Raw genomic sequence first — 25,439 nt, forward strand, 5'->3', positions numbered from 1 at the left:
TCAACTCAGAATTACCCCCCGTGTGTATACAGCTTGCGATAACGATGCATGCTCCTGTGGGGTCGGTATCGCAAGAAAAAACAGACTGTGCAGGTAAGGCAATTTTGACTATATTGGGGAGTATTAAATTAGTATCGGCTCCTCTCCGACACTGAGGATCTGACACGTTAGTATTCTATTGAGGTCCGTTTCCGACCATTCATTTGCGCCCTCTCCCTTATGGGAGAAAATGAGTGGTCGAAGACAGACCCGATTTCGACTGCGGTGGGGTCGAAAACACATGGATGAGCAGAGATTCCTCTCATCCATGCGTTTGTCGACATGTCTGAGTTTTCGACAGGGTGGAAAACCGGCACTTGAATACTGAAGTGTCAAAAAGTGACGATTATCGTCGGAAAGTGCCGTCTTTCCGCCCTGTGAAACGTACAATCTAGTTTCTAGTATAGTCAAAATTGTATATACTCAGATTAGTAGTGTGTCATAATCGCAAGTAAATATAGTCAAAAATTTGTGGTTGTGGGCTCCGGGAGTTCAAGGGAAATCGCATAGATGGCACTTAGTCAAAATCTCACTGTGTGTATGCATCTTTAGTGCTAGTACGCCTGTATTTTAATATTCAAACAGTTGGTCAGATACGTCTAAAAAATTCATGTTTTTGCTTTTCTGCATCCCCTTCTCTATTTACTGTAAAATGTCCTAATTTAATGGGCATGGGGAAGGCGGATGTGCCCTGGGCTCTGGTTGGGGACCAACTATATGTGACGTTAAATCTACTTCTGAACTACATATTAGTAAATATTTACATTTTTGATGCAAAGAGGTACAGGGTGTTAGGAAAGTCACTGTGCACTTATGTATATTTATTAACACACGTTTCAATATATAGGCCCTCATTCCGAGTTGTTAGCTCGCTAGCTGCTTTTAACAGCATTGCACACGCTAGGCCACCGCCCTCTGGGAGTGTATTTTATGTTAGCAGAATAGCGAAAGAAAGATTAGCAGAATTGCTACTAAAAATTTTCACGCAGTTTCTGAGTAGCTCCAGACCTACTCCTAGATTGCGATTAGGGAGGCCAATCCCGGGCCGTTTTTTCAATCCCGGGATTCGGGATTGAAAAATGGTCAATCCCGGGATTCCCGAGATTGCAGTAGGGACTAGTGAAGGTTGTAGGGAGCAGCGCTGGAGGGAGGGTGTAGGTAGTGGTGCGGGAGGGTAGGGAGGGTGTAGGTAGCGGTGCGGGAGGCAGGGAGGGTGTAGGTAGCGGTGCGGGAGGTAGGGAGGGTGTAGGTAGCGGTGCGGGAGGTAGGGAGGGGGTAGGTAGCAGTGCGGGAGGGTGGGTGTAGGTAGTGGTGCGGGAGGGAGGATGTAGGTAGCGGCACGGAAGGGTTGGTAGCGGCGCTAGAGGGAGGGTGGGTGTAAGTAATGACACTTACTATTAGGCGGGCGGCCGCGGCAGCCATGGACTCACTGAACGTGGGAGCATTTCAAATGAAGCGCCGGCCGCCAGCCAACCAGAGCTGGCGGGACCGGCAGCCAATCAGGGAAGCTGTCGCAGCAGTGGCTCCTGATTGGCTGCCGCTGCTGCGGCAGCTTCCCTGATTGGCTGCCGAGCCGCCAACTCTGATTGGCTGGCGGCCGGCGCTACATTTGAAGTGCTCCCGCGTTCAGTGAGTCCATGGCTGCCGCGGCCGCCCGCCTAATCGTAAGTGTCATTACTTACACCCACCCTCCCGCACATGCGCATTGTAATCCCTTGAATCCCGGGATTGGAAGCTCCAATCCCGGGATTCAAATCCCGGCATTTTTGGGCCCAAATCCCGGGATCCCGCCGATCCCGATCCCGGGATTGGCCTCCCTAATTGCGATCACCTCAGTCCGTTTAGTTCCTTCTTTGACGTCACAAACACGCCCTGCGTTCAGCCAGCCACTCCCCCGTTTCTCCAGACACTCCCGCGTTTTTCCCTGACACGCCTGCGTTTTTTAGCACACTCCCGGAAAACGCTCAGTTACCACCCAGAAACACCCCTTTCCTGTCAATCACTCACCGATCAGTAGTGCGACTGAAAAGCGCCACAGGATCAACAGCAAAACTGCTAAGTTTTTAGTAAAATAACTAAGCGCATGCGCGCTGCGTACAATGCGTATGCGCATTTAGCAACAAATCGCAGCATAGCGAAAATCGACAACGAGCGAACAACTCGGAATGACCACCATAATACATAATGTAAACACGAACGATAATTATAAACAATGTTGAAAATGACCACCTTTAGCATCAAGACAGGCTTGGATCCTTTTTATTTTGTTTCTAAACACCTCTATCAAAATCTGAAACAAAATATGAGGTCTTTCATAATGAAGTGAAAACAGTGGAGAAGTGAAGCAGTGGAGAAATTGCCCATGGCAACCAATCAGCTGCTCCGTATAATTTTATAATCTGCAAATTAGAAATGTTACCTCAAAGCTGATTGGTTGCCATGGGCAACTTCTGCACTGCTTCACTTCTCCACTGCTTTATGAAAAGTGCACAGTAACTTTCCCAATACCCTGTAAATCATTAATATAGCACACACGGCAAGTATTAACTTGTATGCTGCAGTAAATACATCTTTCTCCACTAAACTAACCATACTAATGGGCCCTACACACTGGCACATTTCACTGAATGATATGAACGTTCTCGTTCATGAATTAACGAGAACTCGTTCATATCATTCAGTGTGGAGGCAGCAATGATGAACGATGCGCGGCCCCACGCTCGTTCATCGTTGGTGCTCCGTCGCTTATGCATGCAGGCCAATATGGACAATCTCGTCCATATTAGCATCCAGTGCTATGATGCCGGGTGATGGGGGAAGTGAAGAAGCTTCACTCCCCCCGTCACTTCCCCTCCCCCCCCCCCCTCCCCCGGTCGCCCGCCGGCCATATCGGCAGTCGGGCACCTCGGCGGCACATCGCCATGTGTGTAGGGCCCTTAACTGTGTCTGTTATGTTTTTCACTGTATTCACTGTAGGACATGTGCATGCTTTTCTTTTTTGGTCTGTATAAGGGGCGTTTCAACAGAGGAGGGGGCCTGTGTACACCTCCAGGTGGGCCCCCTCCTATGTACAGCGCTGTAGACTCCAGCATTGTGCAGGTCTCCGGAAACATGGCGAACGTGCAACACTGGACTCCGGAACGGTAAGTATTACAATGGGTGCAGTGTGTGCGGTGTGGGCTCCCCCTGGACCCAGGGTCCCGTGTGCACCGCACACATTGCACCCATTATAGAAATGCCAATGGTCTGTATATAAAAGTAAGAGAGGGGACGGAGGAGTGATATTAGCCAACCAGAGATCATTATTCCAGGTCAGATTATTCACACAGCGGAAGACAAAGTGGATGTATGTATGTTAATTAAAAAAAATAACACACTTTTACTTTATAGACACTTAAAAGGATCCATAATACTTATTATTGCATAGTTACACCAAGTACATTTCTTTTGTTGGAACATGACCATGTAAAATCTTTCTACAGACAAAAGCCCCTTTTTGGAGACTTATTGTCAATTTGCTATGTCTTTCTGTTTATGAGCCTACATGAATTTACTTACAAACTGCACGTTAATATAGCTTTACAAAAGTTCATAAATACAGTATTAACATTATAAAAAGGTATTTGTTGAGTTATTTACACAAAGGCATATTAGTTCCCATGAAGGCAGAAAAAGTAAAAAAAAAAAAAAAAGGAAGACAGATTCTTGAAGCAGTTAGAGGTCTATTCATGAATCAGTGAAAAGTGTGCAGAAATGAGCCAGTGGAGAAGTTGCCCATGGCAACCGATCAGCATTGAAGTTATGGGCCCTACACACTTTGCGATCCGCCGCCGAGCTGCTTGACGGCGGATACGGCCGACCCGGCGGCGGGAGTGCAGTGACGTGGGGAGTGAAGTTTCTTCACTCCCCTCGTCACCCGGCTCCATAGCAGTGCAGGCAAATATGGACGAGATCGTCCATATTGGCCTGCATGCACAAGCGACGGGGCACCAGTGATGAACGAGCGCGGGGCCACGCATCGTTCATCGCTGGCGCCTCCACACTGAAAGATATGAACGGTATCTCGTTCATTAATGAACGAGATCGTTCATATCTTTCAGTATTATCGTACAGTGTGTAGGGCCCATAACAATTATCATTTGCATACTATACAATTGTACGGAGCAGCTGATTGGTTGCAATGGGCAACTTCTTCACAGGCTCACTTCTCCAGTCTTTTCACTGCTTCATGAATAGACCACTTAGCCTGGTACTACAACAAGTCAATTAGAATAGTGTCACAGTCTTCTCCTTTCAGTATCCCTGTACTCCACCCACCTCCCTCCAATCATGAAACAGCCGCTGGAGTAAGCTGACCAGTCAATATTTTGGTACAGGCAATTTAAAATAAAGGTGATGAGTTTTGTTTAGTAAAGCTATTACTTCAGAATTGTGAATGGATCATAAGCATCCCAAATATGGCCTTATGTAACAACTTAAACATTTTAAAATCAAGCTACAATATAAAATGTTAAAACATTATATTGGCAGAACATGGGGTAGATTTACTAAAACATTTAAAACACACAAGTAGAGGTGTAGCCAGTAGCAACCTATAATATGCGGTCTATCATTTTCAAGAATGCAATACAGAAGTGATAGATAAAATCTGACTGGTTGCTATTGGAAACGCCTCCTGTTCTCATGCTTAGAAGCTTCAATAAAGCTACTCCCTAATCTCCCAAGGACAAGACAATGAATCAGGCATAACTTTGCTGGTAAGGAACGTGTACAAAAGCATTCAGAAATGATACATGAGTTTCAACAAACAGAGAAGGCAAACAAAATGTTCCATTGTGGAATTATCACATCACAGCGCTCCCTTATCTCGGACGTCAGTAAAACACTGAGATCTTAAAGTCAACAACAACAAAAAAAAAGTATATTTGTGGAGCAGATCACAACCATATGCTCTGTAAGAACATTATTTCTCTGGCAGGGTCCACAGGTTATCCATGGGATAACAATGGGATACGATGGAGCGACAGCGGATTTGCACCAATCAGTCAAAGCTTTCCGTCCTCCCAGCATGCAACGGGCCCGTCCATATATCCCCACCCCCTGGCTCAGGCAAATCAGTTTTTTGTTTGGTGCGGCAGGAGCCGGACCATGGTCAGAGGGCTGCTGTTTCTTTAACAGCCCTAAGCTTTCTTATTTTATTTTTATAGTCTTACTATTTTTTGAGTGATCTTTCTAAACAGCGTCTTATACGCATATTGGAAAGAGTCGCTCCAACAACTCTCCGCCGGGTCGCGACAACGCTTAACCACGAGTAGAGTGCTGTTTCGGCGGGTGTCTGTGTCGGATATACTAGCAGGTCCAGCAGACGCTACCAGGCTGTGGCCGGAGCATGGAGAGAAGGTAAGGCATCGATTCCGCTTAGATAGGGAATACGGACACAGCCGCACTGTATTGGCAGAAGACTACCAAACAGTAGCTGACACGCCGCCACCACTAGTGCTCCAGCACTAGGCCTTAGGGATCTTAGGCACCAAGAATAGCATGAGGCCGCAATCCCTAGGGTTGATGTCAGCAGTGGGGAGTCAGACGCTCTCCTGGTCGCCCCTCCCCCCGGTTCACGACCAGTTTCCGCCAAGTCTCCCGCCATGAACAGTTTTCCTCGTTTCTGTCTCAGACGCTACTAGCTACACTAGGAGACGAGGGGACCCGGACACAGCATAGGCGGCTGTGTGACCGGGGCGTCTGTGTTCACTGATGGCTACCACGAGGGGACCCGGTCGCAGCATAGGCGGCTGTGTGACCAGTGCGTCGGTGTTCACTGAGCGCTGCCCCGAGGAGACCTGGTAGTAGCATAGGCAGCTGTGTGACCAGAGCGTCTGTATTCACTAAGCGCTGACCAGAGCGTCTGTATTCACTAGGCGCTATCATGAGGGGATCCAGTCGCAGCATAGGCACCTGTGTGACTGGAGCGTCTGTGATCACCGGGTCAGGAAGCGGTAGTGTACACTACTAGCGTATGGATCCACTCAGCGTTCGCGAACGTATTGATCGATCCTGGAAGCGGGGTGAGTCGCCTTGTATCCCACTCTGAGTACAGCACTAAGTCTCTATCTACCTTTGAGTACAAATAGTTAGATAAAGTGTCTATTGCATATGAGTGTGTACCATTACTGTTTCTTTCGCATTGCGTTTGAATACGTTAGATCTGTTTTAAACATGATTCAGTAAGTGTGTGCTCCTACATAAATAATATGTTATTTGTAGTTGATAATATACTCCTATTGCTTATTATACTAATGTGACTGTCTGCTAGTATTTAGGCTGACTTTACTATTTGTTTGTCTAGTCTGTCTTACAGATCCTCAGTGCTGATGCATGGAGGGTCGGATGAATATTGTTTAAAGATTACAGTCACAAAATTGTGTAGTATACTGTGGAAGTGCTGATTATTTATCATGTATAAGAGCGGCAAAGGTGAGGACACTCATATTATGTTTGTTTTACAAAAGCTTTATTGTCCTATCATGATCTGGTTCAGGAAGGTTCATGTGCATAGTGTTTAGCTTCAGCAGAAATACAAGGCAGATTCAGGTACAAACGTCTCTTCCTTGGGCTATCTTGGCACACATTTTATCCAATAAGCTGAATGGTTAAATCCCTTCAGAATCCTGTACCACAGGGGTGGGGAACCTCAGGCCCGCGGGCCGTATAAGGCCCTCAAAAACACTTGATCCGGCCCTCCCAGGCTCACCTAACCAAGGGAGATGCCGGGCACCCACTGAGATTTTGTTACTAGCGGGCGCCCGGCTTCTTCCCCTCAGCAGCAGCCGGAGGCAGGAGCTCACTCCTGAGCTCCGGCATCCGGCTCTGGCAGTGTGCGTGTGTTCCTGTGCGGTGTTATGGGAGAGATGTCATGACGTCTCTCCCGTAGTTCTGAGGAGCGGGCAGCCAGGCAGAGGACAAGGGTACGGAAGCAGGAGCGGGGCTGGTGAGTATTGTGTCTTTTCTTTATTTTAATGTGTGTGTGTGTGTGTGTGTGTGTGTGTGTGTGTGTGTGTGTGTGTGTGTGTGTGTGTGTGTGTAAGCTGCGCTACTAGGGGTCATATCTACTGGGGGCAGGCTAGTTTTAAAGTTGATAATTTTTGTATGGTCCCCCGAAGGATTTTATAAATATCCAAATGGCCCTTGGTAGAAAAAAGGTTCCCCACCCCTGCTGTACCAGGTAGAGCCTTTACATGCAGATCCACCTATGGTGCATCACTCCCAGCAGCAGCTTCTCAGAGCAATGGAAAGTTAAATCTTCACATTCACAGGCTACACATTGTTGAATTCATTGGAAGATGAAAGTCCAATTTATTCTACTTCATTTTACAAAGAAGAGGTAGGTCTCAGCTGGAATATAGCCGAGCTAAATAAAGCATTGAGGGAGCCTGGTTAAAAACCTAGGCACCTGACCTATTATATTGTTTGTTTTATCCCTTTCCCCTTCCTTGTCTTTGTCTTGTCGTTTGAATGTTTTGTCTAACATGTTCTGGTTATGCAATTTGGATTATATCTCTACTATGATGTATATCATGTGGCTGTATGTAATATTGCTATGGAGATTAATCCTCTCAGTTTATCGGTTTACTATTGAAAACTTTTAATAAAAAAACATTTTCCCAAAAAAAAGAAAACCTACGCACCTGTATTTGAACATCCTAAAAACCTGAGTTTCCCGAGTCAAATCAGCTGACAGAAATCAGGGAAGAGGTTGGGGCTATGCCCAAATAAAAGTTAGAATCCTAAGAAATTGAATTCTAATTATCTTCTTCCAGTTGGGGATGTTTAAAAAGAGGTGGCTCCTAAAGTAGTTATGCAAATGATCTACTTTATCTTTGCTTTCGCTGTCTAGGGCAGTCATAGAGCCAAGCCTTGGGTTTGCCTTAAATGGCAAAGGCAGTGGTTGTCTGGGCTAATGCAATTGAAGGAGAATTTTTTCATTAACAGCAAAGTTCTCATATATTGCAATGATTCTGGAGAAACACTAATATATTGGCATTGTTTCCTCCAGGGCATTAGCCTCAATCATATCTGCACGCAGAGCAGTTTTGGATGGAAGGTGGAAGCAGATTCAGAATTTAGGAAAGGTTCGGAATCATTGTGCTTTCTGGAAAGTTTTTCTTTGGTAAAGAATTAACAGATATTCTGAAATCAGGAGCAGACTCCAAAAAGGTCATCTTTCTTCCACATACAGTTTTAAAGTTCTGTTTTCGGCCCCTGGGTTTGATTCCTAGGAGGACTAATAAAGGCATGGGCTGCCATAAGTCCGGTTGGATCTACAGCTATATCACACTGGATAGGCCCAATCTCATTTGAGTTTGGAAGATAAGCAGTGTTGAGCCTGCTTGATACTCGGATGCGAGACCATCTGGTCAGGTGCTGTAGAAAGATAGGCCATCAGTAGCATGGTATGGGCCTCCGCCTGGGGACCCCAGGCTGGGGGGGGGGGGAGGGGGGGGGGGGCGGTTTCTTCAGGCATACAGTTCTGACACAGTACTAGGTATGTCTTCGCCTTTACAGCCATCTCGGGTAGAGATGAAGGACAAGGCTTGCAAGAAGCAGTTCAAAAATTGCTTCAGCAGGAATAGTCATTCCAATTCCTCTTGCAAACGAGGACAAAGTTTTTACCTCAACTTGGTAAATTCAGAAGCCAAACGGGTAATTTCGGCCTATGCTCAATCTCAAAATGCTGAACAAATAAATTTGGAACCTCAGTTGCACTTGCAATCGTTATGTTCCTTATGCTTGGCATAGAGCCAAGGGATTAAGGCTAACCCCCTGGATCTACAGGATGCTTGCCTTCAGGTGCTATATCACTGTCCATCAGTGTTATTTAACGGTTTACTATCTTCCAACATCATTTTTTTAGTTTAGGACTTACCTTTTCGGTTAGCCTGACTATATAACAAACATATGAAGGTGAGCACATCTCATCTCCGCTAGCAGCGGTTAAGAATTTTCTCAGACCTAGACGATCTTTAATCCTGGCACGCAGGGATTGCTCTTACGTCTTCTGCAACAGACAATAACCTGTATGCAGAGATACAAGTGAATCAATAATGAACCATTAAGTGTCTCCAGTTCCGTCACATCGGATGATTCACTTTGGGGGCTGTACTGGATCAGGTCTGCAAGAAGTAAATTTTACCTTGCAACAAAATATCCAGGGTGTAGTCTAGGATTCAAGTTTTTGTCACAGAGTCAAACTGATCCATTCACGCAACAAAGCGGGTGATGGGTTTGATGGTATCTGCATCAACAGAGTAAAGTATGCATAATTCCTCTCGACGGCTCTGCAACGTCTGAATTTTACCAAATAGAATCTATAGTCACACCACACTAAATGTGCCCAATCTCACTGGATCGTGGAAGATGGGCAGTGTTGTCCGGGTTGGCACTTGGAGGAACCACCTGGGAATACAAGGTGCTGTAGGTAATTATGGAAGGCTTCACATAATGAAAACGGAATGGTACTTACGATAAAAGTAAGAAGGTCGTCAGCCTGGTGGAAACAGGCTTCCCAGCTGGACAAAGGGAAATCGTTTTGGATATCAGATTGGAAAAATTCGGACACTGAAGAACAGTATCAGGAAGGTTGTGTTTCCAAAGAAGTAGGTTGTATGCCAATTAAAGGTGGAACTTTGTGCCACATATAGAACACTGGTGTAGGCACATGACAGACTTCAAGGAAAACCAGTCCAGTGCCGTGCGGACTATGCGCGTACCTCAACATCAAGAAGGAACTCGCAGCCGAAAAGCGATGAAAAAGGTAAAGCACATACTAAGATGGGCAGAACTTCATCGTTCAACCGGGTCCGCTATTTTCATTCCGGGAATCCTAAATGGGGAAGCGGACTTTCTCAAGTTGACACACCATTCAGGAAAATGAATGGGCCCTACATCCGGAGGGTTCCGGATTTTGGTGAACTACAGGTGTTTGTCAGAGATATATCTCATGGAGTTTTTGGCGGAACAACAAAGTGCTCACATAGGGGTCAAAAACAATGGATCCCAGAGTGATCTTTGTGGATGTCTTATCGGTGAGATGAGACGTTCTTCTGGTTTTGATGTTTTCCAATCACCCTATTACCAGGGTGGTGAGAAAGCTAAACAGGAAAACCAGCAGAGAATGGCAATGGATACTCCATTTCTGCTCTCCCAAGGTCCAGAACTACTGACGCAGGGTCCTGGTTATCACAGACATCTGGATCTACGGTCCTTGATGGCATGACCTTGATACATTTATCCTGAAGGTAGCAGGATGTTTTACAGCAGGTGATTTAAACAAAAGGTCAGAACAAGGAACACTTACTTAGCTCACCTTTATCACCAAATATGGCAAGCCTATATTCAGGCTTGCAGTGAGGTTGGATCTTAGATCTTTCAGAGTTCTGGGGTCTTAGCATACTTTCGGGCACGAATGGATAAAACTTTGAAGGTGGCTCCCTTGGAAAAGCAAGGGTCGGCATTGACTGTAGGATTCTAAAACTAAATAACTTACAGGATGTGCGTACTTTTTTCCAGGTTATGCAGCGCATTCAGCCTCTGGTTGTTCCTACAGTGCCGTGGGACGGGTGTTAGTCCTTAAAGCCCTTCAAGTTGCCCAATTTGAACCATTGGTTAAAATGGATCATAAATGTGTTTTCTACTGACTAAGGTGTCAGCTAGAGGAATATCAGACTTCGGGTCATTGTCATGTTGTTCCACATTTCTGATCCTTATCCACATAAACCAGTTCTCAGAACTAGGTTTGGGTATATATCCAAGGTGATGACTAAGTTCCACCTTAACGAGGAAAATATTAGCCCGGTTTTTCAGGTTCCGGGCCTCGCTGCGGGAGATGCATCACTAGACGTGATCCGTGCATAAGGGATCTACGTGTAATATACCAGTGCCATCAGGAAAGAGATTCCCTCTTAATTCGCTATGGATTTTACAAGAGAGGATGGCAGGCTGGTAAGCAGATGCTGGCAAGATAGCTTCAGAGGACGATTTCAGAAGCATATTCTCAAAGCTGATCTCCCTATTCTGGATGTCTCTGTTCATTCTACCAGTAAGGTAGGTCCTTTTTGGGGCAGCACAATGTGGTGTGCCTAAACAGAACAGGGTTGTAAGGCAGCCATATGGTCTGCCGTTAACACATTCTATAGACATTATGCCTTGAATACCTTTGCCTCTCACAATGCTGACCTCGGGCGAAGGATTCTCCTATGCATCAGGAGCGTCCCCACCACTAAACTGCTTTAGGAAATCCCATTGTTATCATGTGGATAACCTGTGGACCCTGTCGGAGAAATATACGTTATGGTAAGAACTTACCGTTGATAACAGTATTTCTCCCAAGTCAACAGGTTCCACAGGGATCCCACCTTGACGCACCTGATTTGAGGATCCTTTTTACTCACTAACCTCTTCCTTCTTGAACGGAAGGGTGTGCATGTGGGTTCTTCATGCCTGATTAGGGTTCTACATGATGCTCCTGCCTTCTGCTTTGGAATACAACTGATTTGCCTGAGCCAGGGGGGCGGGGATATATGGACGGGCCCGTTGCATGCTGGGAGGCCGGAAAGCTTGGACTGATTGGTGCAAATCCGCTGTCGCACCATCATATCCCATTGTTATCCTGTGGACTTAGGAGAAATACCGTTATCAACGGTAAGTTCTTACCATAACGTATATTTTATTGACAGCTGTTTTATTTGACATTTACCTTAAAACTCAAAACTCAAAGGGTAAAATAATAAAAATGGAATATGAAAATATATATTTTGGATAACTTAACAGTATTATGAAAATACATTACAGGTTGAGTCTACCTTATTTGAAATGCTTGGGACCAAACATATTTTGGATTTTTCCATATTTTGGAATGTTTGTATACTTTAATGAGATATCTCGGGAACACACAAAATGTATTTATGTTTCATATTTACTTCATACATATAGCCTGAAGGTAATTTTATACAATATTTTTACTACTCTTGTGCATGAAACAAAGTTTGTGTACAGTGAACTATCAGAAAAGAAAGACATCACTATCTAACATGTGGGATTTCAGAATATTTTGGATATGGGAGACTCAACCTGTATATTGCATAGAAAAGTATTTCCCAAGCTACACTAATACAGTCTAGGTACTAAGAATATGCATGCTTGAGTCCAGATGGTTAAAGCAAATTGAGTGAAGTACTAATTAAGTCACCTGTACCCCTAAACCTCTAAAACTTTTAAAGAATGCCTGTCAACAGAGGTACTCTGGCTTTATCATAGCCATTAGCATGTCTGTAAATGCATGAAAGATTTAGAGTAGAACAGTGCAAAAGGATAAAAAAAAAAAAAACCATTTCCATTATTTGCCTATCTTTCCAACAACTGAAGCAGATCACGATGAACCTAATTTGAATGACAACAGGCAAGTAAGTCTGCCTCGCTAATGCTTGTTATAGAGCAAGCACACAAAATGCAGGCCAAAAACAAGATTTTAATACCTACCGGTAAATCCTTTTCTCCTAATCCGTAGAGGCTGCTGGGGTCCACTTCAGTACCATGGGGTATAAACGGTTCCGCAGGAGCCATGGGCACTTTAAGACTCTTTCAGAGTGTGAACTGGCTCCTCCCTCTATGCCCCTCCTCCAGACCTCAGTATAGGAACTGTGCCCAGGGAGACGGACATTTCGAGGAAAGGATTTACATTTTTAGTTAATGGTGAGATTCATACCAGCTTACACTTCAACCATGCCGCACACATGGCATTCAACAAAATACATGCCAACGGGCATGAACATTACAGCAACCTTGCTGAAAACATTTTCAACAAATGAACAACTGCAGGCAAATGCATCCTCTGCAGACTAGGAGAAAAGGATTTACCGGTAGGTATTAAAATCCTGTTTTCTCATACGTCCTAGAGGATGCTGGGGTCCACTTCAGTACCATGGGGTTATACCAAAGCTCCAGTACGGGCGGGAGAGTGTAGATGACCCTGCAGCACCGACTGACCAAACTGTAGGTCCTCATCGGCCAAGGTGTCAAACTTAGCAACCGTGTTTGCCCCTGACCAAGTAGCTGCTCGGCAAAGTTGTAATGCCAAGACCCCCCCGGGCAGCCGTCCAGGACGAGCCCATCTTTCTAGTAGAATGGGCAGTCACAGAATTCGGTACCGGCAATCCTGCCATAGAATACGCATGCTGAATCATACCTCTGATCCAGCGTGCAATAGTCTGCTTAGAAGCAGGACACCCAATCTTGTTGGGAGCATACAGGACAATAGAGTCTCTGTTTTCCTTATCCGAGCCGTTCTTGCGACATAGATTCTCAAAGCCCTGACCACATCTAGGGACTTTGAAGCAGCAATGGTGTCAGTAGCCACTGGCACCACAATAGGTTGGTTTATATGGAAAGAAGAAACCACCTTTGGAAGAAATTGTTGACGAGTTCGTAACTCAGCCCTATCTTCATGGAAAACCAAGTAAGGGTTCTTGTGAGACAAGGCCCCAAACTCAGACACCCTTCTTGCGGATGCCAAGGCCAACAGCATGACCACTTTCCAAGTGAGAAATTTCAACTCTATCTCCTGAAGAGGTTCAAACCAATCCGATTGAAGGAATCGTAAGACCACGTTAAGATCCCCTGGTGCCACAGGAGGCACAAATGGAGGTTGGATGTGTAGCACCCCCTTCACGAATGTCTGAACTTCTGGAAGGGAGGCCAATTGCTTCTGAAAGAAAACGGACAAGGCCGAAATCTGGACTTTGATTGAACCCAATCGTAGGCCCGCATCCACACCCGCCTGGAGAAAATGGAGAAAACGTCCTAACTGAAACTCTTCCGTTGGAGCCTTCTTGGATTCACACCAAGACACATTTTCTCCAAATACGGTGGTAATGTTTAGACGTTACTCCTTTCCTGGTCTGAATAAGAGTGGGAACGACTTCTTTGGGAATACCCATTCGGGCTAGGATCCGGCGCTCAACAGCCATGCCGTCAAACGTAGCCGCGGTAAGTCTTGATACACGCACGGCCCCTGCTGCAGCAGGTCCTCGCGGAGAGGAAGAGGCCGAGGATCTTCTATGATCAACTCTTGAAGATCTGGATACCAAGCCCTCCTTGGTCAGTCTGGGACAATGAGGATCGCTCAAACTCCTATTTTCCTTATGATTTTGAGAACTTTTGGTATCAGTGGAAGGAAGACATATACCGACCGAAACACACACTGGATCACTAGTGCATCCACTGCTATTGCTTGAGGGTCTCTCAACCTGGAACAATATCTCTGAAGCTTCTTGTTGCGACGAGATGCCATCAAGTCTATTTGAGAAATTCCCCAAAGACCGGTCAACTCTGCGAAGACTTCTTGGTGGAGGCCCCATTCTCCTGGATGGAGATCGTGTCTGCTGAGGAAGTCTGCTTCCCAGTTGTCCGCTCCCAGAATGAAAATTGCCGACAGAGCTTTTGCATGTCTTTCTGCCCAGAGGAGGATCTTTAACACCTCTGCCACTGCCGCTCTGCTTTTCGTTCCGACCGGACGGTTTATGTACGCGACTGCTGTTACATTGTCCGACTGGATCTGTACGGGTTGATCTTGAAGAAGATGCACCGCTTGTAGAAGGCCGTTGTAAATGGCTCTCAACTCCAGAACGTTTATGTGAAGACAAGTTTCTTGACTTGACCCTCTTCCTTGGAAGCTCTCCCCCTGTGTGACTGCTCCCCAGCCTCGGAGACTTGCATCCGTGGTCACCAGGATCCAGTCTTGAATCCCGACCTTGCGCCCCTCTAGGAGGTGAGAACTGTGTAGCCACCACAGGAGCGAAATTCTGGCTTTGGATGACAGGATTATCCTCTGATGCCTGTGTAGATGGGATCCGGACCACTTGTCCAATAGGTCCCACTGGAATATTCTGATATGGAATCGGCCAACTGTATGGCCGCGTAGGCTGCTACCATCCTTCCCAACAACTGAATGCAGTGATGAATCGACACTCTTGTTGGTTTCAGGATTTGTTTGACCATACTCTGGATTCCCAGAGCCTTTTCTACTGGAAGAAATACCCTCTGTACTTCTATGTCCAGTATCATCCCTAGAAAGGACAATATTGTTGTCGGTTCCAATTGTGACTTTGGAAAATTTATGATCCAACCGTGATGTTGGAGTACTGTCAGGGAGAGTGCAATGTTCTGCACCAACTTTTCCCTGGACCTCGCTTTTATCAGGAGATCGTCCAGGTAAGAAATTATATTGACTCCTTGCTGTCGAAGGAGGACCATCATCTCCGCTCTGAAACTGGTAATGACAATCCTGTACTGCGAATCTCAGATAAGCTTGATGCGGAGGATAAATGGGAACATGTAAGTAGGCATCTTTTATGTCCACTGACACCATGAATACCCCCTCCTCCAGACTGGAAATCACTGCCCTTAGAGATTCCATCTTGAACTTGAACCTTTGCAGGTAGAGATTCAGATTTTTCAGGTTTAGAATTGGTCTGACCGAGCCATCCGGCTTCGGAACTACAAATAGGCTTCAATAAAAACCTCTCTCCTTGTTGAGACAAGGGAACCAGGACAATAACTTGATCCTGACACAGATCACTGTATTGCTGCTACCACCACTTCCCCATCCGGGACAGAAGCTGGTAAGGTCGATTCGAAAATACGGCCTGGGGAAATGTCATGAAACTCCAGTTTATACCCGTGGGACTTTAATTTGTACGGCCCACGTGTCTAGGCCAGAATGAACCCAGAACTGACTGAAGAGTTTCTGACGTGCCCCCACCTGAGCGGACTCCCGCAAGGGAGCCCCAGCATCATGCTGAAGATTTGTCATAAGCAGAGGTTGATTTCTGCTCCTGTGAGACACTGTGGACTTTTTTTCCTTTTCCCCTTCCTTTACCCACAAAGAAAGGGGGGCCTTTACCCTTTTTGTATTTATTGGGTCGAAAGGACTGCATCTGAGAGTGATGTGTCTTTTACGCCGGCGCAGGAGCATTAGGCAAGAATTTCGACTTACCTGCGTTAGCCGCAGGAACTAAAGCATCCAGCCCATCTCCAAATAAGGCCTCACCTTTATACGGGAGAGCCTCCATATTCCTTTTGGAGTCTGCGTCAGCATTTCATTGGCGAATCCATAACATCCTCCGTGCCGAGATTGCCATGGTAGCGGTTCTTGATCCCAAGAGACCAATATCTTTTATGGTTTCTAGCCTGCACGCAGCAGCGTCTATGATATGACCTAACGTTAGGAGTATCTCGTCTCTATCTATTATGTCAATGTCTAATGACAAGTTTTCTGACCACTTTTCACTAGCGCTACTCACCCACGCACAGGCAATGGTAGGCCTGAGTAGTGCCTCGGCATCCTGCTGTGCCTGTGTTATGGCTAGCATGTTCCCGCCCGCTGCGCAGTACCTTTTGCCGTCACGATGACCGGAGATCCTCTTCGGTAATACACTCACCTGTCTTCTGACTTCTGGCTCTGTTAGAGGGGTGACTGTGTGCTGTGGGAGTGAGCGCATAGCCGCAGCTAGTGTTCAGTACCCTTCAGGAGCTAATGGTGTCCTGTCAGCAAGAAGCAGAGCCATGAAACTATTCAGGAAGTTGATTCCTACTTCTTTCTCCCAAGTCCCACGAAGCAGGGAGACTGTTGCCAGCAGTCTCCCTAAAAATAAAAAACCTAACAAAGTCTTTTAGTGAAACTCAGTAGAGCTCCCCTAGAGTGCGACCAGTCTGCCTGGGAACATTTTCTAAACTGAGGCCTGGAGGAGGGGCATAGAGGGAGGAGCCAGTTCACACTCTGGAAAAAGTCTTAAAGTGCCCATGGCTCCTGCGGAACCGTCTATACCCCATGGTACTGAAGTGGACCCCAGCATCCTCTAGGACGTATGAGAAATGAACACAAAAAACACACACTATAGTCAAGCAACAACAAAAAAAAACTCCAGAGGTTTGCAATTGGCCCTGACAGCACAGCCACTCTAACGCCCATCACGTTGAATGTCATACAATCCGCCACTAAACTGCATAGCAGAGTTTATCAACTATAAATGCAAATTACAGCTATTTTGATAAGCTCTCCATTGCGTTATGAGGACTTTCAGGTTTATGACCTGGGAGTTCTTCATCGATACCCGGTTGTCGGCCAGCGCGTACTTGAGTTGTGTAGGTTACTGGGAGGGATCCTATTGGATCCCTCTCAGGAATTATGCAAAAAGAAGCTAATATGCTTCTATAGACAATGGATGCCACTGACTATTGGTTAAACTTCGAAGATGGCAGTTTTCAGAGTTTTGACTGCATTTCGCCTTTAGTACAGTCCACTCTCTGAAACAAACAATTTTTAGATTTACGGTTTGTCAGTGTTTGACTGCCAGACAAAGGGCACAGTTCAAACTTTAACAATAACTACACAAATGCAAAAACAAAAAAAAATTGGCGTGCAGTAAATCTTTAAAATGGACCTCAAAAATACAAAAGTAGAAATTACAAAAGATCTTTCTATGTCAGAATCTTCATTTATACACCTTGTCATATATGCTACAAGCATGGAAGAGTCTCCAAATTGTTTATCTATCAAGTTTCCTATTTTGTACCAAAAATATATTGCTTCCAATGAAAAGCTGGCTATTGTAAACCCCATATTTATTCTGCCAAATTATTATTTATTTTCCCCTTTGAAATACTGACACAAAAATAAATCTGCTTTAATGAACATGGGTGAAAATATAAATAATGTTATGTATAGAAGATCCATTTACATGGTTAATGGGTGTATGTGAAAATGTTTTACAAGATTTGGAAACATTTCATATAAGAAGTCATATTTTATACTTTAAATATTAAATATTTTAAACTTTAGTGTTCTAACTATAGATTTCTAAAAACAAAAAAGGCACCTTTACAACTTAAGTTAACCTTTCAAGATTTTGTAAGAAGAAAATTAACATTACAAAGAAAATAATTCTAGACATTATATCTGACAGAGAAGCAATTTAGCAAAATAACTTGCACTAACCACACATTACTCGAATTTGGTATTATTGAAGAGCTCTCACTTGTGGCTCAGTACAGAGTCATGCAGAGGAATAGAGGCTTGGACAGGGATGAGTTAATTAGCTCAAGATAGAAAGGCACAAGCAAGGGGATCAGTACTAAATGCCGCCGGCCGGAATCCCGGGGGTCGAAATACCGACGCCGGAATCCCGACCACACAATCCCGACAGGGGTGGCGAGCAGAAAGCAGCCCCTTGCGGGCTCGCTTCGCTCGCCACGCTCGGCACACTATTATATTCTCCCTCTATGGGTGTCGTGGACAGCCACGGAGGGAGAATATGTCAGGATTGTGGCGGTCGGGATTCCGGCGTCGGTATTTCGACCGCCGGGATTCCGGCCGGCGGCATCTTGACCGCATCCCCAAGCAAGGCAACAAGAAAAATAGAAATACATGAATAAAGCTTTAGTAAGAACTGAAATTAAATTGATACTGTCTGACTAGTTAAACAATACTGTGTGTATGATATATAAATATTGTTTGCCATATTCTGATATTTACTGTACTTGTAAAGTGAATGACAAATGTAATTAACTGCATCTCACCAACTTCAAAAGCTTGCAAAAAGGGATTGAATACTGCTTTCCATTAATAAATAACCTACCTCAAATGGTTCAGAATGCATTTCCAATTTGGAAATCTTGTCCTTGGCATTAGGTTTAAGATCTACATGACTTTCATAAGACTCTTCATTAAAGTCCTCTTGCAGTGGTTTCAGATCTGGAGAATGAGTTGGTGCTTGATCTTGACCATCCATAGGTCTAACATATGCTGTGGGCTTTGGAGGCAATGTACTTGTTTTTGAATTCAAATATGTTGAGAAGGTTTGTGCAGAAGGTACTAAGTTGGCAAGAGTAGTAGGACCTTCCCTGTTCCCTGGATCAGTCAAAACAGGGGATTTGGTGGCATGGGTGTAAGATTTATCATGGCTTTGGCCACCACGCAGCTTGGAATCGAATTGATGGCTGGAATGTATTGGTGACAATGGCTCAACTGGAGGTGACAATGATGATAGAAGAGGAGAAAGGGCTGAGATGGATGCAGGGGAGAATGACTGTTCAGCAGATGTAACCTCTGGAGCTTGCTTTTCACTTCTCTCTACAGACCTAGTTCCAGTGTGCTGTTTCCGAACAGTGTTCTCCTGAAGGCTCATGCGACTTTGGGTGTGGCTCTTTACAGGTTCAGCAGAAGACAGCTCTGTAGCTGTACGCGGCCTGTGCCGGGGGCCCAAAGACATGCTAGATGAATTTAGAGAACCCACAGACCGATTGGTACCACTGTGGAATGAATGTTGCTTGTCAGACTTTCCATGTGAACTCATTGGTAAAGCACTTTTAGGAATGCCCAAAGGATACTGGTGGGACTTGGCACCAATCACCTCTTCATAATTACCCAGCATGCTCTGAATACGACTCGATAGCTCATCTCCTTTGCTTGTCTAAATGATAGAAGACAGATTTATGTTACACACATTTTGCAAACCTGTTTCATTGTAATTCTAGTTATGAATCTCTGCTAAATTTAACAAATAAAAAATACTTCTAAAATGTTAGGGCCAAGCAAGGGTTCCGTTCCATTGTAGTTAATCAATATTTTACCACAACAAAACAAGTAATATGGCAGCCCCACTTACACTGAATATGCAGTCTAATTTAAGTGTCACTGACAACCATAGTGCACCTGTCCTTAGTATATTGATAAGCTGTATTTAACCATTCAAAATATTTGCATCCAGCCTATTTATTAAATAGATGCCCTCTACATGTATAGGAAGGGGAGACATCCCCGAAACATCACCAATAAAGCATGCACCACGGGGCTTTTATGCACGCTATTTCCATTGCTTAACAAGTCTCTGAGTGCCGCCTACCACATTGATATTTTGCATACACCGGGTTTTGCACCCCAGAGGAAGGCATCGGAGACTGTTAATTGGAGACTTGAGTGCCGGAAGACATTGCTTTTTATTACATACTGCATGTGCATGTGTGTGTGTGTGTATATATATATATATATATATATATATATATATATATATATATTTTTTTTTTTTTTTTTTTTTTTTTTTTCTTAATATATATTCTTTAAAAATTAGATGGTTTATAGAAATGCTGTCTTCTCTTTCTCTTTACATACATGTAAATATACATATAAGCCTGCTCCGAAATCCCAAAATTATACTGGGAAATTGCGTGGCACAGCAATCTTTTGATCTCTATGCCAAATGGCCTGTGCTGTAAACACAGAGAGCAACAATATGCACCCTTGGGGGAAACTACGAGAAAATGCATTCCTGGGGGGGAAACCCCCACAACTAAATTAAAGTGATACAACCTAGCATGGGTAACTGAACGGTATCCGGTCTCTAGGTCGACCACTATTTTTCGACAGTAACTAGGTAGACAGGGTTTCTAGTTCGACAGGTCAAAAGGTTGACATGAGTTTTACATATTTTTTTCTTTTTTTTTACTTTTTCATACTGAACGATCCACACGGACTACGATTGAGAATAGTAACCTTGTGAGGGGATCCGGTGCACTAATTGGGGTTCCCGGTTACTGTACCGAGAAAACGACAAAACCCCCCATAAAAAACTAATGTCGACATTTTGACCTGTCGACCTAGTTACTGTCGACATACAGACCCTGTCGACCTAGTTACTGTCGACCAATAGTGGTCGACCTAGACACTGTCAACCTAGTTACTGTCGACCCTCCATACCATACCCAACTGAACAGAGATCAGAATCCATAATCATTTTTGGTGAGTTTGTAAGAATAAAAAAAATAAAAAAAAAAAGAGAATGCCCTTTACATTTCCTGGGATTTGAATAGCATTTAAGAAACGTTCAGCATTGGATAGCCATTAAGAAATGTTCAGCTACCCAGGAGTGAAGGTCAGCCCTAGCCATAGACTGTCTAGGCATTTGCCTAGGGCGACATAGTCCTGGAGGGGGTGCCCACTTGTCCCTGCATATTATAACTATAAATTTAAGTTCTTATTTAATGTGTGCGTGGTGGCGTGTAGAGCAAAAGTGTGCCAGTTCGGACAGTTGGTCATCAAGTGCAGAGCGTCCCCACTCCCCCCACTGGTGTAAAGCAGAGAAGAGTCACTCAGAGGCGCAGGGAGTGGACAAGAGACATTCCTGGTGGCAATTTATCGTTGTAATGTACGTAACACCTTGGGAGGGGACAACTATGTGGGATGTGTATCGGGGGCACATTCTAATAATTACAAATGCGGGGTGTGGTTAAGTGCACAAAGCACATTAATGAAATTAATATAATATATGGGCAGTGGCACTATAAAAAAAATGTGGGAAGATAAGAAGTGAGAAGCACAGTAAAGAAAATACAGACAAGGGCTGACAATACAGAACATATATGGGGCACAATACAAATACTACATATAGGGGAGATGTCTAATGCAGAAGAGAGAGTGAAACAGACATACGGAAGGACAAGACAAGTTGTGTGTGGGTGTGCGCAATATTATATATATATATATATATATATATATATATATATATATATCTAGAAAAACTTGTATGAGCCGCACTCGTTGTAAACTTTAAAGCGGGTGCCGGTTAATGAAGGATAATAGCAAAGTCCATGTCCACCTGAGACAAAGTAAAGTCCAGAAAAACACGAGTAGCCAGCACACCAATTAATATGCACTTAAAAAGGTTTTAATTCCTTGTAAAGCAGCAATGAATAGACATTATGATTGTAAGAAATCAGAAAAATGCAGTCAATATTTAGGGCATAGCATATTCACCCATTCCTTCAAAATGTGCTATTTAGAGCACAGTTCCACAACACACCTTTTAGCATCACATGACCTACTCACATAGTGTCATTGCCCATACATTGCTGTAACACCTGCTCCATGTGAACACCACCTCTGTGTTACAGAGATGACGTGTCCACACTAAAAACGGAGCTCACAGAACTGGGACGCATGACGCGTCACTCGTCATCGGAAGTGACGCGCGTCCATGTGGTCACTTGATTGGCGGAAGTCTGCATGCTGCCAATCACTCACGTTACACAGGCACAAACAGGTTTAGCTGTTCACAGCATTTGGTGCAGGTATATAAAGGCTTTGCTGGCAGTTTCAGACAGGCAGTCCTGGATGAAGGTGGCTGTTACCACCGAAACGGATTTGTTGACTGATGTTTGCTCTTAATTGCACATTTTGAAGGAATGGGTGAATATGCTATGCCCTAAATATTGACTGAATTTTTCTGATTTCTTACAATCATCATGTCTATGCATTGCTGCTTTACAAGGAATTAAAACCTTTTTAAGTGCATATTGATTGGTGTGCTGGCTACCCGTGTTTTTCTGGACTTCACTGTGTGTCAGGTGGAAATAGACTTTGCTATATATATATATATATATATATATATATATATATATAATATATATATATATAAATAACACAAAGGAGGGTCTAGCGCATCCGCTTAAACAGACTTACTGACGGGTGTCTTCACAGAGGAAAATGGTTAGGTGGGCAGAGGTGCGGCACTCCAATAACTGATACAGAAACTTGTTAGAAATCAACATTTCAATGCCTTTACTCTAAAGTAGCATCTTTATCCTGATGAAAATGCCACTTTAGAATAAAGGTATTGAAACGTTGATTTCTAACAAGTTGCTGCATCAGTTATTGGAGTGCCACACCTCCGCCCATATATATATATATATATATATATATATATATATATATATATATATATATATATATATATATATATACATACATACATACATACATACATATATATATTTATTTATTCTCACACACACAGGGCCGTAAGGAGAGTGGGCAGAACCATCTATGCTCATCCAACACCACTACTCCTAATGCCAAGCAACCGCTGCAATGGATGTTACGCTGGTGGTGCTCCCAGCTCTGTCTATTCCCGCCCCCCCAAGGGGGAGCTGTGTGAGGAGAGGGCTGCACCGCCTCCGCTGTCACCCCCCGTTCAATGGTCCTGGCAGTCCGACTCTGTTAGCAATGGATGGTGTGGTGTCTAATACCCCTTTTCCACCTACGAGCATGGGTCGCAGCCGGGAGCCTGACACGGGTGCTACCTGGGTTCGGCCCGTGCTCAGCCCCCTTTCCCACTGCGCTCACCAACTGCTAGTGATGCGGCAGGGGCGGCGCTAGGAGATCACATGATCTCCCAGCGCCGCCCTTCCATACAGTGTAAACGGGAGCCGTGTCACATCGACAAGGCTTCTGTTTACACTACAACCCTACCCGGATCATTCCCGTGTCCTACCCAGGTATTTACCCGGGTAGGATTCACGGGTCACTTGATCCGGGTTTTTGCGGGGGGACCCTTTTCCACTTGCAAAAAACACATTTACCCGTGTTTTTTGAGCTAGTGGAAAATCACCCAGACAAATGTTGGTGACTGCATAAACTGCCAGGAGGTTTGGTAAGTATGGGCTCGTATTCCAATCTGTACATATTAAACAGCTGTGAATGCTATAAATGCAGTTCAAAGTAATTATGGAAAGTATGTACTGGACGGTAATGTTTTTTCTAGGTAATGGATTTTTTTTTTGTACAAGTTTATTTATTTATTAATTTTTTTCTAATTAATAAACGCAGGAAGACATTTTAATGCAGAATTCCTAAATGAAACGCATCTCTCACAGTTTCCTACACAAAATAAAGTGACAGGATGACAGCAACACACACACTGTCACAATAGCATTAGCCATGGCCCCTCCAGTGTTGCGATATATTGGGGGAGCCAGCATTGCTCTCTCTCGCATAGGGCAATGAAAGGTCTACTTACAGCTCTGTATGTATATGTATGTGTACCTTGTAGGGTTCTGGAAAAAGAGGGGCATTGTCAATGAAAGAGTCTTTCTCTTGAAGAGCTTCTTGATTTCGCCTCTCCTGTTCTCTGATGCGGAGTAAGTTCCTCTCTTCATTGTATAAGCTGCTAAAAAAAACGAAAGAGAAAAAGGATGATATTATCTTGACTATTTAAAAACACATTCCATGTTGATCAATTGAAGTATAGGAGGTGCGTTTTCTTCCAGACAATATGTATCATTTATTAAATAATTATAAATTCATTAAATGCATATGCATTAAAAACTTAAAGTAATAAAAAACAATAACAAAAATATGTAAGATTAAAAACAAAAGTAAATGATCTAATATAAAATATCTGAAAATCCATATACAAATCTCCAATATAAAAGTGACAGGATGACAGCAACACACACACTGTCACAATAGCATTAGCCATGGCCCCTCCAGTGTTGCGATATATTGGGGGAGCCAGCATTGCTCTCTTTCGCATAGGGCAATGAAAGGTCTACTTACAGCTCTGTATGTATATGTATGTGTACCTTGTAGGGTTCTGGAAAAAGAGGGGATAATATGGCTAATAATTCCTGGGCAGCCATAAATGGATTGTTAGAAGACTTTTCCTATTAGATGAATGTACAGCTCAAGTGTCAGTCCAATGCTTAGTATGCAGTTATTTGGCCAAAACTGTTCACATCCAAGCATGTTAAAATCAACATATACGTTTTGGTTAGTAAGATGTACTACAATGCTGGTTACATAGATAGATTCAACACACAGATTCAGTCAAAAGTCCACATTCGTTGTAAAGAATGCCAACCACTCTCATAATAACTGCACTGCTTTCCTTCAGTGTATGGGACTATTATCAGTCCTTTTACCCACTGCGCAAAAATGTCCTTTATCAGTCCTTTTACCCACTGCGCAAAAATTTCCTCTTAAAAACCCAGCTGCTCTTCCCTAGTATGCAGCACAAAAGTCAGAGTCAGACTGTAAAAATCACAGCAGTGGCTTGTAGAGCAGCACCTTCTTCAGTCATACTCATTTCTTCACCTCTATTACGTCATCAGTGGCTTCCTCAGAGCCAAAATACAAAAAAAATAGATTTTATCCCTACTTTTTCCTTTTCATATATTAAATCTGGAGAAAAGCCCTGTATGAAAAATTGAGGAAAGGGATAATACAAAAGAAAAATTGATGTGCAACGAAGAAAGAAATTTGGATGTAAGTACAATAACTTAATGGACGATTTTTGCCATGTTCACACAGAAGATCTGGTTTAAGTTCCCGGACACATGTGTTTTCGCTAAAAAATGGGGCTGATAGGACTGGTTAACTGCCATCATCTGGGACAACTGATACCAACACCATAATGTCAAAAAGTTTAAAATGTGGACAGTGAGAATCTCGACAGTACTATTTTCTTTTACCCATACCTCCCAAAATTTTGGTGCATTAATTCGGAAAGGGAGCG

At 43.9% G+C, this 25,439-nt stretch overlaps 1 protein-coding gene across 2 annotated transcripts in view; it reads right to left on the minus strand.

Moving 5' to 3' along the window:
- AFF1 (ALF transcription elongation factor 1) overlaps positions 1–25,439 on the minus strand; it is a 346,973-nt gene that overhangs the window by 230,037 nt on the left and 91,497 nt on the right. Inside the window, exons 2-3 of one of the 2 annotated variants that reach the window (XM_063919866.1) lie at positions 23,969–24,089; positions 18,729–19,562 (exon numbers count right to left, since the gene is read on the minus strand). In XM_063919866.1, the coding sequence (XP_063775936.1) occupies positions 18,729–19,562; positions 23,969–24,089 (955 nt within the window). Of the gene's footprint in view, positions 1–18,728; positions 19,563–23,968; positions 24,093–25,439 lie in introns of both variants that reach the window. The other variant, XM_063919865.1, reaches the window with a different exon arrangement.

The sequence above is a fragment of the Pseudophryne corroboree genome, chromosome 1 (genome assembly GCF_028390025.1).
Source record: "Pseudophryne corroboree isolate aPseCor3 chromosome 1, aPseCor3.hap2, whole genome shotgun sequence".
Classification (NCBI taxonomy): Eukaryota; Metazoa; Chordata; class Amphibia; order Anura; family Myobatrachidae; genus Pseudophryne; species Pseudophryne corroboree.